The following is an 18,948-nucleotide window of genomic DNA, read 5'->3' as shown; positions in this document are numbered from 1 at the left end:
GCGACACCTTATCATTATTGTTCAATTTAAACGTAGTCAAAGGATGAGGTTGTCTCCTGCTAACAGACACGGTATCGATTATTATAGTCATAACTTTAACTATTCATAGTAAAACTGACGCATTTTCAAGCCACATTTTCTAACACCAAGAATTAAAACAATAATGTAATGCGTGATTTTTTACTATATTTAATATATTTTTATGTTTAGCGTTCCGACCATTTATCGGAGGGCCAGTGCCATAAATATAGACAATTTTTATTAACAGCATCTACAATTTAACAGTAATTATCGGAAAATGATTGATGACGTCATATGGCGATCCCTTTAAATTTATTTTAGTTGTACCAACCAATATTTTTAAACTACTTAGCAGTCAAAATTTATAAAAATGATTTTTTTTTTCAGTAAATTGCCTAATTCTGTTCTTGTTTATTACATATTTTTAAATTTTAAAACAAGCAAACCTAGAATACTTTTTTAATGGGCCATTATTTATTTATTTATTTACATTCCCACGGTATAACCATTTTGCAAAATTACAATAGTTAAGATGACTAGTAATAAACAGTAATAAATTCTCATAAAAAAGTACAGTATGAAAAATCAAGTTCAGCAATTGACCATGCCTACGACATAGTGAAATAAACAGATATAACAAAGATAAAACTAAAACAATGTGAAACATAACGAAAGTGGTACCAATAACAATAGTGCAATAACAATAACAAGTAGTGATATAACAAGTAATAAAAAATAATAATACAACAGTAACAATAATGATAACAGTAATAGACTAAATCATCAAAGATAACAATGGAGTAACTATTGTAATACTGTGCAGGACTCGGCAAGCTCACTCTGACTCAAATGTCTCCAGTCTCACTGTCAACACAGCACGTCTCAAAGCTCCCAGACGATTGCAGAAAAAGTCTACTTCACTGCACACCTCGTTGCCAAGCCGAAGTATTCTTGGGACAGAGCTGAACTAGAGATAGTTGCGGTTCAAGTGGCTCAGCTCGAAGAGGCGGCGCGACCTTGTGCCAGAAGGGAGACGAAAAGCAATTCGCTCCAAAAGAGGGGGGCAGACTACCACAAAGTTGAGAATCTTATAAAGAAAGACAACATCTGCAACCTCCCTTCTAACGACCAGTGGATGTAGCCGAAGCAAGTTCAGAGGCCTATCAGGCTCTCACCAGTGCAAATACCTAAGGAATTTATTTTGCACGGACTGCAGTCTGTCAATGAGGCCCACTTGGTAAGGAGACCAAACAACAATCAATTTATGATGCGAATTTAAATCAGTTCGTAGTTATTTCGATCCGCACGTTTCCAATCTTAGCGGTATAGTAGGGCGCTACCTTAATATTTAACGTTATTGAAATCTCGTGAAATTTTAAAGACAAATTGATCCAGATACAGAAACAATTACATTGATCTTCTACATTTTTTCCGTATGTTCCTTAAGTAGGCTACTATAGAATCTCAAGTGGTTATATAATGTTATCAAAGAACGACGTCTTTAATGGATCCTATGTGTTTCAAGACCTGTTTCAGAGCACTGAATACTAAGGGATAAGGTTTCGAGATCTAAACCGATGATTATTACTGATCATTAGGATGTTGTAGAGTCCTCAGTGTCCAGATCATTGGATGTACAATTATGTTACGGTTGGAGTTGCACTCTGCTTAGCCGTGAGGTGAGCAATAATGTTTATAAATCTTTACAAGAACCGTTACAAAACAGTTCAAAAACCTCCTATTTGCCACTAGAACATGTTTTAATGTTACATGCAAAGAATTCCAGTATTAATTAAACCCATTATATTAAATACAGTTTGAGAATTTCTACTTAGTGTTTACTTTCACTAAAATTCAACTTCAGGATCACTTGAATGTCAATTAATTAAAACCTGTACCAGTCTAAAAGTAAGAAATTTATATTATTTATTGTTCAGCCACGTTTGTACCAATAGAAAAATAAATATTCTATTGATTACAAAAATAATGTAATTGATTTGGCTTAAATGTTAAATAAAGTTGGAAAAATAAAGAGGCACTCATATAAAGCCACTATTATTTCAATATCAAATGTCTTTTTAATACTTAGGGAGTTTTGACAAGGGATGATGGCGGAGATGCTGTTCCACCTGTGGTTGATTAGGATTGTTTTGAAGTAGCCAGTCTGCCAACCACAGCATGGGTTCAGCAGGCTTCTCCTTCAGCATCTGCGCTAGTCCCTCCTTCAGCAGCGGCTTCACGTGCTCTTCCAACCACTCCAATCCTTCTTCTAATCCGGTCCATGGCTCCACTTGACACTGTGGGAAGAAGAAGAAAATCTCCCTTCTCGCTGCTTTCAGGTCCGCGCTAGCGTGCACCGCAGCAAGGTTACACTCAACGCTGCCGTAAAGTGCGTTCAAAGACCCAAGGGCGTCTCTTATAGCTACAGCTATGTCTCTGGGGCCCACGATCTCCACCAGTTTTTCTACGGCACGATGCCTGCCCACGCAAAGAGCAGTAACGGGGGCCACTGATGTCGAGGCTACTAACAGAGGGAAATCCCTTTGTCCGTAGAGATGGTAGTAGAAGTCACTCACCTGTTCCGGAGTCAAATGAACGGTTCTTCTGGCCAAAATTGTGAAGCCTTCTTTCTTGATACGGGAGATTATTTTCTTTGCATGTGGCATTCCCTCAGGAGTGATCAATGCTAGAGTGTGTTCCACAGGCATTTTGGAATTCGGAAATTTTGTAACTTGTCACAAACGAGCAGTTAGAACACTGGTAACCTGTTTTTAGTTTGTTAAAAGTATATAAAAAATGTCATTATTATTAAAATTAACAGCTGTGGTTGCTATATTTTAACTCGATCCCAGAAGATTTCAAATCTCGTAATTTGTATAAATGATTCACATCTGATATTCTGTCACGGCCGGAACTTATTTTTCCAATACTTGATTTGAAAAGAAACTACTAATTGTTCCCACTATTTGAAGAGGTCTTTTTTCTTAAAGCAAATTCAAGGAACATTGCGGTTTCAATAAACTTCTCTGCTAAGTGCTGGTCTTCTTTGATGAGTGATATTTCATTATTGCTTTTGTTTGTTTTCTGTTTTCTTATGACCTTCCATGCAAATTTTCTATTTTTTTCTCACCTATGTTTGCACATAATTTATGCCATCCGTTCTTCTTGATATACTTTGTAACTTAAAGGGTTCTTATCCATCTTGAATTTCATAAAACTAAGCCTTCGTTAACCCATTGCGGATCGTGAAAACGGCGCGCGCGCGGGACTTAGAGTACGAATTAATCCGTATTACAACGCAGCACTCGCCGCCGGTTTGCACGCTGCCTGCATTAGCGCTTCGTTGTACATGTTTTGTTTGTTTTACCTCTACATTTCTCCAAACATTATACAGATCATATTAGACAAAAACATAACATATCCTCGGAAACTAAACTTGAGCGTTTTTATTAAAAAAACACTATTGAAACTTGTTTTTATTCTTGAGTTTCCACATTCCGGTGGTGTCCCAGGAACAATGTCTGAGTGCCTCCGGCCATCAGCGCGGGCTTCGACACTGTCAACATTAGTGCTGCCCCGCGTAATTATGAAAACGTCGGACGAAATACGCGTGAAAACCGTCTCCATCCTCGAGATAACACTATCAGTAAAATATCAAATTCCACTTTCTAATAATCAGTCTATATAATTCAGATGATCGTAAATTGGAAAGGCAATTATGTACCGTGCACACGTGATGCCGCGCGGCCTGCAATCAGGATTCTCGAAAAGCCACGACTAACAGCCTCAGACAAACAATTTGTCACAATACCTGGAACGTTATTGACTTGATAACGTTTGTAATTTTGTGGACGAGTACCAGAGATTTTTCGTTCTAGTCCAGGAAAACTGTTTCTATAAATTTCTATTTTTGTGTTCTTCATACTAGTGTGGTCGATAATCCGTTCAAAGTACCAAATTTTCTATTTTTTTTTCCACTGTTTGCACATAATGGTCACGTCATCCGTGCTTCTTGGTCCACTTTGTAACTTAAAGCGGTTCTTATCCACGTCTTGAATTTCATAAAACTAAGCCTTCGTTAAGCAATTGCATGACAACATTCCGCAGCCCACCATGATTTTGGTGTAAAGCCTTTTTGGTTACTTATACTAGGATTGTTCCATTTGGGTATTTATTTATCTCCTGCATTGTTCATAATTTTTTCTAACATTACTATTTGGATGTTTAAGGACTCGTGGACATACAGCAGGGGTATAACCTCCGCCCCAAAGCGAGCGCGCTTATCAATGGCTTTGATGTTTATAGGTAAAGCATTCCACAATCGACAGGCAGAAACTGCAAACGACTTACTAAAGGTAGTTGTTCGATGAATTGGGATAGATAATAAAGATATCCCTCTCCTTGTACTTCGTTCATTTATTTAAGACATAAATTGAAAGTTGTTTGAAAGATAACTGGGACAATTTGTATCCCACTGACTGAATGAAATAAGCTCGGAATGGTAGTGAATAAGTCACTGTTAGCCAATATAAAATTTAAGTTACTGAAATTCTTGAAGATGTCATTACCTATTTTGTCAGGTTTTTTTGCAATTCCAGAAATGATGGTGAGCATTATAATCTCCACAAATCATTGTAATACCTCGATATAAGCTAAAAAATATAATAGTAATAATACTTTATTTTCCACCATTTACAAACAAATACAAAATTTACATTCTTTGGAAATACACTGACCAAAAACCAGTAGCTGGTCAGCGTAAAGAAAACAAAAAATTTACAAAAATAAAATAAAAAGAGTCCTTTCCTAATAAAAACAATATTCCAGCCAACAAGCTGCTCTCCATGACGTTTTCATCTGACTAAAACGTCCAGAGGCATATAATGAAAAAACAGTATATATATATATATATATATATATATATATATATATATATATACAGTATACATAAATATACAATACAATAGACAAGTTGCCATTCACTAGCCTATATTAAAAACAAATCTGATATACATTAATTGTAAGTTTGGCTAATACCAATTACAAGGAAAAATAACAAAAAGTTGTAATATTGGTAAAATAAAATAAATTCAGAATTTAGTATTCTGTTTGAAAACATTAAAAATTGAATATTCAGATAAAAACATTTGTTAAATCACCAATATTATGATTGGTCAAAAACCAAGCTTTCAGCATTTTAGAAAAACAATTCAACATATTACATGATTTTATTTCGCTTGGAATCTGATTAAAAAGCTTCGGTCCTATATACTGAATGGATTTCCTAAAAGATTCTTTGTTTACTTTTGGTATTCTGAAAATTCTGTTATCTATACTTCTAGTCCTGTGCAACAAATCATTTGTTCCAACATTTTCAATGCGCAAATACAAAATTCGTAATACTTTATATACATACAAATGTTCTACCGGCAAGATTTTTAACTGAACATACAGTGGGAAAGCACTTTCTCTTCTATTTTTGTTCAATATTATACGAATCAAGTAGTTTTGTGTTGTTTTTAATTTATTGATTAAATACTTGTATGTACCTCCCCAGCTATGTACAGCATACTGCAACCTTGATTGTGTTAGGGCAAAGTATAATGTTCGCATCAAGTTCGTATCACAAAACTTTCTGAGAAAATAAAAAGTTCTAATCGTTCTATGCAACTCCGCGATATGATTTTCCCAAGTTAATTTATTATCCATGGTAACGCTGAGATATTTAAAAAAAATTTCTTTCTCTACACATTGACAGCTACACAGATCTGGGATACAATTTATTCTGTGGTATTTTAATTTTAATGGGAAATCAAAATCTCTAAATCCAAAATTGATATATTTGGTTTTTTTAACGTTAACCTGCTTATCATTTTCAAAGCACAAACTTTTTAAGAGATTTAGGTCACAACTTATCCGATCGTATAATACTGCAACCTCCGCTTGAGACTAAGACAAAGCAACATCATCCGCAAAAGCACTTACTTTACCGAAAAATTTACTTTCTAATAAATCTTTTATAAAGACCAAAAATAGGGTTGCTGACAAAACCGATCCTTGCGGTACGCCCGACTTCACGGTCAGAGGGGAGCTTAGACAGTCTTTAATACGTACTAGCGGTATTCTGTTCACCAGAAAACTTTCAAACCAGTTTAACGCCACACCTACCTTTTCTATTTTTTTAAATAATATAGTATGGTTAACTAAATCAAATACTTTTCTAAAATCAATAAATAAGACTGTTGTTTTCTGATTTTCATTAACACTGCTGTAAATACGATCTGTTATATTAGTAATGGCTTCTTCAGTGGATTTATTTGTCCTAGAACTGTATATACTGCCAGAAGGAGCAATTTATAGGTTTATTGGTACAATATACGTTGTATATTTTTAATGATCTAAGAGAGTTCGTTATTCTTTGTTTGAAGGTTATTTTTGACGATGGAAGGATTGTGAAGGAAACAGGATTTTTTCCGGACATTTGCCATCGTTTCAGTGAAACAAGAAAACCGTAACACTACGTTTCGAGATCTGCAATCTGATATCTTCTTCAGGTAAAGAACTAACCTAATACATAATTACAAACTAGGTTAAAATAAACAAATCTTACTAAAGCGTTGTGGCACGCCTAAGTCAGGAATCACAACCCTACATATTGTTTGTCAACTTCATTAACTCTAAAGACATGCACTTAATACAAACTATACCAAACACTAATCATTAAAAACTAAACTACGGAATACAGGTCACAATACGTCTTCACTCGTCTACTAACCACCTACGACTGACCAGAGGGGCTAGCCAATGGTAACCGTGACGGCTGGCTAAAACAAGATGGCGGAAATACAAGGGAAGGGGGACAGGAATGGGCCCTTTCGTTATTATTGGTTCATGCGAGATGAACTTCTTAAAACCATATTTGTGACTCCGCATTGGTTTATTACAAATATCCGATCCGTTTGATACTTTTGGTTTTTCTCTTTAGTTCATTTTTTAGAATTGGCAACCAAAGCGGCCTAATCTCGACTGATGGTTGGACTGATTGGTTGGTCTGCCAATTTAATGTATGTTGCCTCAATTCATTTCCTTTTGAAGAAATGTGGTTCCCGATGTATTATGTGGGCTTCATCCCAATTCATATGATGGTCTTCGGACCAACAATGGTGTGCAATTTTTGACTTTTCTGTGAAACCCTTTCTCGTGTTTTCTTTGTGTTCTTTTATCCTTACGTTTAGTGGTCTTTTTGTCTCGCCTATGTATTCCCTATTGCAGCTACATTTTATACTGTAAACACAGTTTTTGGAATCCTGTGTGCCATTTTTTTTGGTTTTGTTTTTACGAGACTTTGTCTAAGAGTGTTGTGTGTTTAGAAGAGGTATTCTAAACACGGACTCTTCTTCTGCCGTCCCTCATGTTCTACCAACCATGAATTGAACAGCGTCATCCCTCGTCTGCACAGGCTTGGAAATCTGGTCTCCGCGAACTATGATTTCTTCTACGACAGCACTTCTAGTCTGAGGACTTTATTCCTATCCTTAGAGCACTGACTTTCGAAATCTATTCGAAATCTAAACAAATACTAAACAAATCGAAATACTAAACAACAGCGGCATTTAACTGATTTCGGGTGTATTTCATTAACAAGGCTCATATCTGTCTTTATTGTTTATTGTATTGTATTTATTTTAATCGTCTCTTAGGCTATTGTGTATTCGGCATCTTCTGTTATTAATTATTAAATTGTTATGTATTTATCTTTTTCCGTAGCATGTTCAAGTTGTTACGTATTTATAGTAGTTACTAGTATGTATTGTTAATTTTTCATAGTCTATTAGTGTTATCGTTGACTATCATTATGTTGTTTATCAATTGTTTTCGTTCTGGTTCTTGGTGTTACTCATATATCTAGTTATGTTATTTTCATTCAAGGATCTAGCTTTTTACTGTACAATTTTGTTAATGTTACTTATTAGTGTTTTCGTTGTCTATCTTATGTTGTAATCAATTGTATTCGTTTCTGGTATTTAGTGTCACTCATCTATCCAGTTTTGTTATTTTCATTAAGTATCTAGCTTTTTTACTATACAATCTTGTTAATATTACTTATTATATATTTATCCATAATTTAATTGTAGTCATGATGGCTTTTATTTTATTATTGCAGACAGCCATCTGCAAACTGTGTTTAGTTTTGTAATTGGCGTATTGCCCGTGAATAAATAAATAAAAAATAAAAAGAGTAGGTAGAAAGTACAACATTAGAACCGCGTTTAAAACACACAACACTCTTAGACAAAGTCTCGTAAAAAACAAAACCAAAAAATGGCACACAGGATTCCAAAAAAACTGTGTTTACAGTATAAAATGTAGCTGCAATAGGGAATACATAGGCGAGACAAAAAGACCACTAAACGTAAGGATAAAAGAACACAAAGAAAGAGACTTAGGCGTGCCACAACGCTTTAGTAAGATTTGTTTATTTTAACCTAGTTTGTAATTATGTATTAGGTTAGTTCTTTACCTGAAGAAGATATCAGATTGCAGATCTCGAAACGTAGTGTTACGGTTTTTCTTGTTTCACTGAACGATGGCAAATGTCCGGAAAAATCCTGTTTCCTTCAGTTCGTTATTGTTATGCCTAGGATTTGGATATTATTCTCATTATGTTCTTTGATTATTTGAGTGGTCAGAGAGTTATGAATAACGAAGGCTACACCTCCATAACAATCCTCTTTATCAAGTCGTAATATTTTGAAATTGTATCCTGTGGGCTAAGCCATGTTTTTTTCATATATTGAACAAGTTCTGCCCACTTTTGTTTAATAGATCTTAAGTTTCATTGAATCAAATTTAATTGAGTTTATTTTCTTTTCTATTAATTGCAGAAGTTTCGTGGATTAGGAACAAAACACACTGTCTTTGAGGTATATTTGTCTGTTTCCTGCTTTATTTGATGTGTTTTATTATATGTCTGGATTGTATCTCCAGGTTTTTGAGATTCGAATAAATCTTTAAGCAGTTGTGCCAGTAAGTCATCTACCTTTTGCTTATTAATAACCCCCTTCGCCTTGAATTTTAGTTCTCAATCCTTTGATTTTGTCATTTAGTATGTATTTAACTGTCCACTGTTCGCAGGTGTTGAGCGTTAGATTTTCGGACTTTTGTTTGCAGGTTGGTAGTTTGTACTGTCGATACTTGAACTGGTGGTTCTACTATAAAATTTTTCAGTATACTTGTGAAGTAAAGTGAAAAATTTACTAGACGTGTACATATTTCCTCAATTAATTACATGTTCATTTATCTCCCCAAAGATACACAAAACCGCCCACTTGTAAAAATAAAACACAACAAGACCAGCTACACAACAGAGAACAATGATGAGTACTTGTAGTTAGGGATGCACGTCGTCACCTCAGTATTTGTTTTGTGCATGAGTAAATTAAACGAATTCGCTGTTTAAAAGAGATCGCTCGATGAGAGACTTCTGCTCACGAGGGGCCAGTATAGCTGACGCGTAGCCCTACATAGCATAAATCCAAACACATAAGCCACGTGTAGTGTGGAATGGCCTTAAGTGTGCTGGATTTATTAAAATTGTAGAGGTAACATTTTACGATTTCACTCAAAAATATCACCACACGTGGCTCCATCACAATCCTCTAAAATGTATGACAATCTTTGAGCTCAGAATGTTATTTCTTTATTTTTTTTTTAATTGGAAAAATACACCACATTGAACACTCAATCAAACACACAGCAATCTTTATCATACCACATTCGCTCCAGGACATAAACTCGTCGGCATTATAAAGTGCTTGGTATTAAAAAAACACTCTTAGCTTCAAGGCATTTTATCTAATTCTGGCAAATTATTGATTAAATTATCTCCTATCTACGAGAACAAGTATTTGTTTAATCAATATAGGACCAAGTTGTAGAGGACTGTTTGTTGTCTAGAGCTGCTTGAAACAATTATAGTAATGTAAGTGAAGATAAAGCCGTAATACAGCGTCATCAGAACTTGAGTGCGGTAATAATTTGCTAAGGATCTCAAAACAATTGTTAATGGCAGTACGGATGGAAGCTTTTACATTTTCTACATACGAGTACCTACTTACATTTACTTAGTCCCCTCATCCTATTTCTCAGATAAATCGCATATTTTTTGTGATGACGTAAACATATCCATTATTGATATAGATATAGTACAGTCCAATATAATCTGTTATTGACGTTACAACAAAATCCATAGACAGATGTACAATAGAATCAAACACTACAAAATCTCATAACAACTCCAGCTGAATAATCAAACACTGATAAGTAATTAGACAGGCGCGGAACATAGTTTGTTTTCGTGTCATTTTGAAGTAGTTTGTATTGTCCAGTCTCTCGTGTTTATACTTTGTTTTGTAATGTAACTGTTGTTGGGATTTGGTGTGAGTTAATATAATGTAGTAGGTTTCAGTGAGCTATATGTTTAGTTAGTTTATTATTTTTGACACTTAAGCTGATTCTCACTGTTTTTATTCCTTATGAAAACAAGCAAAGAAATATAATAAGAACAACAGTGTAATAGGCTATAATATTTTTTTAGATTTTAAAGTGAATATAAATTTTTTGTAAAGTTAACATACTTTTTCACAAAAACAAAATTTGGTAGGCCTATATTATGGAAAAATAAATAATTGACATGAAAAGGTTATGTTCTCCAGTCTCTAAAATAGCCTAATCATGGGTTTTAATTTAGTGGTATTATTAGGTGTAGCATATTGTTTTAACTTTGACCCAACATTTCAAGTCCTAGTTACGAATATAAAAGAAATTAATTTGTCGAACATTCTTGTGAAAATAAACCGACGACATAACCTTAAAATCACAACAAACCGACTTGTGTGTGTGTGAAAAATAAAACATGGTAGCCTAATTATGTATAGATTGACTTTCATATACAAAACAATACGCACATTTTTATCATTACGACCAAAAGAGGTCCCAACTTCAATTTTTGTTTTACTGTTTCTCATGGCCTGTTGTAAATGTTTATTGTGCTCTAGGTTAACATTTGTACATTGTGTAACAGTTATCACAGCTGCAGTATAATAAGAGGCCACCACCACAATAGAATCAAATTTATGGTTATCTAAACTATAGAAAAAGGGTAGGGTACGATAAGCGGACCCGGTTTTTTATATTGAAGAATGTAACTATCGATACCTAATGTCACATCTGAAATCCTAGACTATCAATCGATATAAAAGTATCTATAGTCCTCAATAACAATCATATGTTTCAAATTAAAATATGAATTTAATATTTACAGTGATCAAAGAAATTATTATAACCAAAATTAGGGAAACTGAAGACGACCATATTTGCTCCTCTCACAGTTACAGTTGTTTCTTTCCCACAAATTTCACATAATGGGTTTTTCTGTACGAGTCCAACATGTTGAAGCCACGAAAAACACGTCTTATTGTCTTTCAAAGCAACGTAATGTAGTTTTCTAAAATTGACTGCCATTTTTAATAATCAAATGTTACTTATGTAAAATTGAAATATTACATAACGTGTATTATTTGAAAGTGTTTACAGCTGTTGATATAGATTATTTAAGTTAATTGTTCAAAATAATTAATTAGTATCGAATGATTATATCGATGGTTATGATTAAGTAATATCATTTGCCAATTTCGATATAAAAAACCGGGTCCACTTATCGTACCCTACCCTAGAAAAAAAATGTTGACACGAATTGTGTTATAGATATTTTAAAAATATAATTCAGCTGTTCTAAATCTAAAATATTAATAATTTATTGATGAATAAAAAACTATCTATAAAATGTAACAAATAAAATAGTTTAACATTTAGTTACTTTTTACTGTTTTTAAGGATAAATGTGTGTGACAGCTAGTAACACAACACATATACTAGTGGCCCTTACTCAAATACCATATAAGTGATTATACTTTGTTTGAATTAATTTTGAACAATATTGTTATTTAATACAATAAAAAGAGCTGATAAACATTAATTGTAAATAACTGTAATTAAAATGTTGGTACTTTGGGATTATACCGACCACACCCAGACATGAATCGTTATTTCACATTTCGTTTCTACTGATTACTAGATTAGCGTAGAACAATATTTCGTCAATATAAAACAGGAATTGTCTTATCGCAAACACCTCCCCATCCTCAGACAGAGGTCAAAGTCGAGCGTCTAGTAGATAACGTGATTGCAGAGTCTCGCCGCCCGTTCAGCTGGTGCATCGCTTTGTTGTACTTCCGTGTTTTACCTCTACATTTCTCCAAACACAAAAATTCAACAAAAACAAACATTTACCAAACTAAACTTTTTATTAAAAAAACACTCAAAACTTGTTTTTATTTTTGATCACATTCCGCCACCCAAAATGCGAGTGCCTCCGGCCATCAGCGCGGGCATTGACAGCACCTTCGGTGCTGCCCCGCGCTGATGTCGACGAAAGAAAAACATCCCTCGAGATAGTACCTATCAGTAAAATATCAAATTCTAAAGGGGGCTAATCAGAAATATAAATTGAATTGTAATGGAAAGGCAATGATGTACCGTGCAAATCACGTGATGCCGCGCGGCCTGCCGTAATCAGGATTCTCGAGAAAGATAAGATAACAGCGACAACAATACCGATCACAATACCTGGAAATGCTTGTAAGTTTGTAATTTTGTAATTGAAGAGTTGTTTTTTCGTTCTATCATGTTTGTTTCTATAAATTTCTATTTTTGTGTTCTTCATACTGGTGTGGTCGGTATAATCCCAAAGTACCAAAATGTTTTTGTATTTGATCGTTTTAGTATTTCTAATTGATAATTTTATGGATCGTCGAATGTTAATAGTGTTGAACATCACCATTGTTCTGACCTACTCATTACTCACTACGCAAATGATTTTACTTTGTTTGAGTTAACTTAATTTTGAGCAATATAGTTATTTTGTAAAATAAAAACAGCTGGCAATTATTAATATATAGGTAAAATGTTTTTATATTTGATAGTTTCAATATTTCTAGTCGATAGCTGATTTGATTGATGTGGTACTGCAGCCATTTTGTATAATATTAAATACCTATATTTCTCTTACACACAAAAATAGCTTCACTATAATACAATCTTAAAGCCTATAATGTAATTCGGTTCGAAATTATAGTTCTTAATTAATTGAAAAATGAAGTAAAATCATGTGTATGGTATTTGAGTAATGATCACAAGTACAATGTGGATGTACAAGTGTTATATGTGTCACAAGATGTCAAATAAGTTTATCCTTTAAAACAATATAAAGTAACTGTATGAATAGTTATATTTTTTTGTTACATTTTATAAATACACATAGCCTTGATAATTTTTATTCATCATTAAATTTTACTTGTTAAGATATAAAAAGAGCCGAACTATATTGTAATTTGAAATACCTATAACGTAATTTGGGTCGACATTTTAGTATCAGTAGTTTTAGATAATCATGAATATCAATGGTTCAATTATCATGTGGCCGTTTATTATATTGCAACCGACTACTATTGTATTAAACTGAAAGAAATATGTGACAGAGAGATAATTTATCTAATATAAATAAATAATTTACCAAATTTTGCGCTTCTCCACTCCAAATTAAGGATAATATTTGCATTAGGTACTCATGTTACCTAAAATATTCTCAAACCACTTTTAACAATTTTCTATAATAGTATACTTTAATTACAATAACAAGTTTTAGACAGTCACAGACCACTTCATTGCATAAAGATTAATAGCATATTTTAAATCTAGGTTATATCTCAAATACTCCATCAGTCTAGTGTACCCTTAAGCGTTCACGATTGGGCCCTTTAGAATTTTGATATTTTACTGATAGGTATATAACTCAAGGGATGTTTTTCATTCATAATTGTGCTCCTCTGTGGTGATGACCGGAGGTATTACTGTCACCTTGTTTAACTATGGGGGTCACTCTGAAAGTTTTGAGATACTAACAGAAACAGTGCGTACTGCATTAATCTTTCATTCATATCTAATTGTCAGAGCACCTGTCAGTATCTGATGGCAACTTTGGTTCATCAATGTACTTGAATCATCTGTTCAGAAATATGAATTTCTTGACGTCATGGAATTATAAAGAGAGCGTTTTCAGTCCATGATTTTAAATTCAGTTTGTCTCAAGAGGAGTGGATTGGGTGTTCCAAATTTCCCTTTGGTTTTGAAGCACCATCTCGTGCTACTGTTTTTAGGTGGAAATCAGAAGGGCTGTAATTCAATTCAAGACGAACGTCCCAGAAGACCGCATTCTGCCATCACACAAGAAAACATTATTCGGGGTGCATGCTAGATCCAGACACTGTACCTATTTAATGATTGAAGCTTCCATGTAGAGATTGGATCTACAGCAGTGAGAATAACCTTTTTGTAAGTCAGGAAAATTGTTTCTCGAATTTTTGAGGTTAGTAAAAAGCTGACCATATGAGAATCGCTTAGCAGATCCTCCAACTGCTTAATAATGGTGATCATCAGATTATTTCTAAAATTATCACTGGATTTTTTTTCTCTCTTAAGACAAGAAGCTTATAAATTGCACCTAGTCCTGTAAGAACCTTTGCGCTGCTTCCGGTGTGACAGGATTGGCAAGGTTAGGGGCCGCCTCCTATCGAGATCCATGAGGAAGAATTAGGGCACTACATCTCAAAGTCATGTCTCCCCGGAAGAAGGGGAGGCCAGCTCTGAAGCAGCCTCTCCAGTCAAAGTAAGCAGGAGGTGACACACCTTTGTTGAGGCTAGCAAGAACCTCTGAGGATAGGGAACAAACCCCACCAACTCCAACAGTCATCTCCCACAGTAGACTAGACCTATCGAATTGCCCATGAACCCCAGAATCTCGACATTTGCGTGAACATTTGCGACATTTAGTGAAGTGCCGCTCCTGGACATCCATAAGGTTGGCCAGATTTAAGTGACACATCGGTTTTTGCTGTGCCCAGTGGTGGGTTCAACTGGTAGGTATAAACCAGCCAGAAGTGATCCCTGCTGGGTATTGTCACTGGTTATAAGACATACTATGACATTCAAACTCAAGGAGAGAGTTTCGTGTGGGTTTTTAAAGATAGTCAAGAAACGGTGAAGAAAGAAATGTGCTCTCTTTCTTCAGGATTGGTTGAAGGCTATTAAACTGGAGAGGCAAAGAGCTGTCATAACAAGTTGGTACACTGACCCATGCCTCCCGAGATGTTCTTCGAGACTTGAACATAAAGGGTTTAATTTTGCAACAGGAAAATGTCTCATCTCACACACTGTCGCAAAAAAATACAAAAATGACCATCAAAACGATGGAGCACCCTCCTTATTCACCTGATCTTGCTATGTGCTTGGTTATTCTTCAATCAAAGAAATATTTGAGCGGTCATCACTTTTCTTCTTACACCGAAAGTGATGATGATTTTATCTATTCCAAAAATGTAGAAGCGGAGTGTTTTTAATTATTGAAAAATCCAACTTTAAAAGTGCACTGACAGAGAAGGGGATAACTTTAAACGCGTATAATGTTTAGGAAGTCTAGCACATAAACTTCATATATCTTAAAACTTGAAGTGAGACCCTCATATTAGTTCCTTTTTCTAAAAGTATTTACTTTTTAAAGCATAGTAAAATTGTTGTTAATCTACAAATAAAGATTATCAACCAGCATCTCAACGTTAGAAAGCATAATTATTAAATACATGTTTTCTGGTGATAATTGTGTGTAACTTATAAGAACTCAATTTTTTAGGTGGATTCTAATTTTACCATTTTTGGAAATGGAAACACCCCCTGTCAATTCAAAGAGGACTCTAGTGAACAGTTTGAGCAAATCATCTCTGACCCCTTGCAGGCGGTTGGGACTATGCCGACCATCATCAGGCAGCTTAAAAAAGTCTCTTCACTTGAGGACTTTGGACTCTGTGCCAAATGAATCAACAGTGAAGAAAAAACTTGAAGACGTTCTAATATCTAGTGACAAAAGCCCAGCTTTAGATGGTGAGGATAGACTAAAAACTCCTTTAAAGTCCATTGATGTTTTGAGTAAAACAGCAAACCCCAAAATAAGACGCTGTTTAAGTATTGGATCGAAAACACCTCTGTCCAAAGCTCCAGTCTTATCACCATCAAATGGAGCTTCAAACAACTGTGATAATTTCAATAATTCTAAGTATGATTTTAAGAAAAATATGAACTGCCCTAATGAATATACCTGTGATGACTCTAAAAGGATTAAAGTTGACAATTCTTTAATTGGTCATGAAGAAAGTGAGGGAAGTAACCAGTCTAAAAGAAGTGTAATAAATTGTAATTCTATAGTCGATGCTGGAGTAGAAGAAACTAAGGAAATAAGTTGTGAAATGTTTCAAAAACTAATATATTCTATAAAAGAGAAGAAGAAAAAGCTTGAACTTCTCAAAGTCCAGGAGACTTATGCTAGAAAGGTAAATTTCAAATAGTGATGTAAAAATTGAATGACTACAGTTGTGTGTTTAAGCATTGAAGGTCATGTTAATTTAGATTTAATAATTGAGGAAACTGGCTGAAGAAGGGCATACAGTTTGCTCTTTTTCAGTAATTACTTAGACATATCTGTCATGACGTTTTTTCAAAGCTTAGCAAGTTTAAAATCCATTATCTATATTCGGTACCCTGTTGAAACTTTTTAGTAGGTACTACATTCCACACCAAAATAACTAATTTTTGTCGTATGTTGTGTGTGAAATCAGATCTTTTAAGAATTTATTGTTACCTAGGTTTCTCGACTGTGACTGATTCAATTTTGAACCCTCGAGCTGGTAGAAATTTTATGCTTAATGGTGGGGATTTTAAGGCCATCGACAATTTTGTATTTAAACAATTATAAAACATCAAATTAATCATATACTTATTATTCTTCAAATTTAATTGTGGAATATTAAGTTATTATTTTATTGTATTATTTTACCATGATATATTGTAATGTGCGTCTCAATGTATTATTAGAAACATATGTGAAAATCTATTGGTTACTTTTTCAGGGATGCTACAGGTCAGGGAAGTCAGGGAAAAGTCAGGGAAAAAAACAGGACTGGAAATCAGGGAAAAGTCAGGGAATCCGGTCTCAAGTCAGGGAAAAGTCAGGGAATTTCGACGTTGGTCAGGGAAAAATATAAAATCCCTTTACACAAATAAACTTACTGCCGCCGTGCCGAGTCCAAGCCTGCAGACGACGCGGCGCATAAAGCAGGCAGCCGAGGCGGCTCGGCTGGCCCACCCATTAATTGCCAAAAACCCTGGGGATTGCGTCAAAAAAAGTCAGGGAAAAATGAAAAATTTGGTCTGGAAATCAGGGAAAAGTCAGGGAATTTCGTTATTGGACTCCTGTAGCAACCCTGTTTTTACTAATTTTACAATTTGTTTCAAATGCACTTTAGAAGTAGTGAAACCGTAATATTAACTAACTAAGTTATTAACAACTTGTTTGAATTTGACAAAATATACACCAAACACTTTAAGTACTACTCTAGCACTACACAGTAATCTTGGTTATAAATCCAGTCCTGCTCATACTACAACGCACTTCTGAAAATAAAGCAAGATCCTAGATCCATTCAAGCTGGAAACCTAATTTTATCCAACTTTGATAATTTTTGTTGTTACAGATCCTAAACATATTTTATACATTTAATGGAAAACCATAGTATACTTTGTATGTTTCAGCATAACTTGGAAGATTTACGGGCTCAGACAATGAAATGGAGGACAGCAGGTCAAGATGCTCTCCGTTACTCTCTGAGTCTTGCAAGGGATGCTGGGTACCCTGTCACGTTGGCGGATCTCATGACGCAACACGCCTTTCCTCCACACTTGATGGGCTACAGTGCCGAGGATGATGAGTTCAGCTAATTGGTCATACTCAGAAAGGTGTTAGAGTACGAGTGAGTTTAAACTATTTAGGTACGACGAAATGAGTTGTATTCTTCTTTTAACTTCACACCACATTGTCAGTTCTTTAGAGATAGCGAGGTAAAATACAAATATTCAATTTTCCTACTGTTTTTATGTTCTAGTCAGAAGTGATATATGATGAATTGTATATTTCGGAGTGTTTGTTAATTTTGATTTCAGAAATTGTATAACAGTAGTTACCAGTAATTGGCTTTAATATAAAAACTGAATGATGGTTTAAGACATGTTGACATGCATCTAGTTCATCACAACCTCATTAATAAATAAACTGTTTATTGATACTGCAGAAAAGCAAACAATTTTATTAAAAAATTATTAGTTTTGTATTGATTTCAACAGATTTGTTGTGCCCTCTTTGAGAGTGCATTAGGCTATTCATTTTTGAGATTCATAATTTAGACTCACATTGTTTTAAGAATATATTTATTGAAAAGTAGAAAGGTGCATTATGTTTATTTGTTTACCCTGCCTGGAATAATTTATTTAGCTCACTGGGATCAAGGTTGTTTGACCTGCTTGGATCAACTTAGTTCTCTCAGCAAAGTTATTTGAGTTATAAATTTACTTATTCATAGAAAAAATTATTAATATCATACAGCATAGAGCTACTCAGGCCTGCCTGTATAAGACTATGTCTCTGAATAATAACAATGATGTAACATTTTCTCTTTAATAATACTTTAATGTGTATCTAAATTTTAATTCTATTTTAGGCATAACAATATTTTCTGTTACTTTTCATTTTGTATTATAATTTTGGAAATTATTTTTATAAATACAAGATTTAAATTATTGTATTTGATTTTTTTATTTAAAAAAGTAACTTATTAATTTTTAATGGTCAGTATAGAATAAATCTTCTGAAATTTTTGACAAGCTAGATTATGGTATGACAATTACTCTTATTTTATTTATATACAC

At 34.2% G+C, this 18,948-nt stretch overlaps 2 protein-coding genes across 4 annotated transcripts; one reads left to right on the top strand and one right to left on the bottom strand.

The window, feature by feature from the left end:
* Positions 1 to 2,079: 2,079 nt before the first annotated feature.
* On the bottom strand, positions 2,080 to 2,886 carry LOC124361404 (nucleoside diphosphate kinase homolog 5-like). The gene has a single exon (XM_046815454.1). The coding sequence runs from the start codon at positions 2,727 to 2,729 to the stop codon at positions 2,100 to 2,102; it is 630 nt and encodes a 209-aa protein (XP_046671410.1). The 5' UTR covers positions 2,730 to 2,886; the 3' UTR covers positions 2,080 to 2,099.
* Positions 2,887 to 10,269: 7,383 nt separating this feature from the next.
* LOC124358955 lies at positions 10,270 to 18,467 on the top strand. Of its 3 annotated transcripts, none has more exons than XM_046811242.1 (3): positions 10,270 to 10,478; positions 15,827 to 16,520; positions 17,779 to 18,467. In XM_046811242.1, the coding sequence occupies exons 2-3, from the start codon at positions 15,855 to 15,857 to the stop codon at positions 17,962 to 17,964; spliced, it is 852 nt and encodes a 283-aa protein (XP_046667198.1). In that variant the 5' UTR covers positions 10,270 to 10,478; positions 15,827 to 15,854; the 3' UTR covers positions 17,965 to 18,467. The 3 variants fall into 3 exon arrangements, with proteins under 3 accessions (XP_046667198.1, XP_046667197.1, XP_046667196.1); XM_046811241.1 differs by having other exon boundaries at positions 10,272 to 10,460; XM_046811240.1 differs by lacking the exon at positions 10,270 to 10,478 and adding an exon at positions 10,672 to 10,722.
* Positions 18,468 to 18,948: the final 481 nt, after the last annotated feature.

Source organism: Homalodisca vitripennis, chromosome 4 (genome assembly GCF_021130785.1).
Source record: "Homalodisca vitripennis isolate AUS2020 chromosome 4, UT_GWSS_2.1, whole genome shotgun sequence".
In the NCBI taxonomy this organism is placed as follows: domain Eukaryota; kingdom Metazoa; phylum Arthropoda; class Insecta; order Hemiptera; family Cicadellidae; genus Homalodisca; species Homalodisca vitripennis.
The sequence above is the reverse complement of the archived record's forward strand: the minus strand, read 5'-3'. Positions and strand labels throughout refer to the sequence as shown.

What these genes read in the sequence shown, in the direction of transcription:
- LOC124358955 (XM_046811240.1), top strand. An exon ending in AGGAGACTTATGCTAGAAAG is followed by an intron (nt 16,521 to 17,778) that starts GTAAATTTCAAA and finishes TGTATGTTTCAG; the next exon opens with CATAACTTGGAAGATTTACG.
- LOC124361404 (XM_046815454.1), bottom strand. Translation starts at nt 2,729, where the DNA reads ATGCCTGTGGAACACACTCTAGCATTGATCACTCCTGAGGGAATGCCA.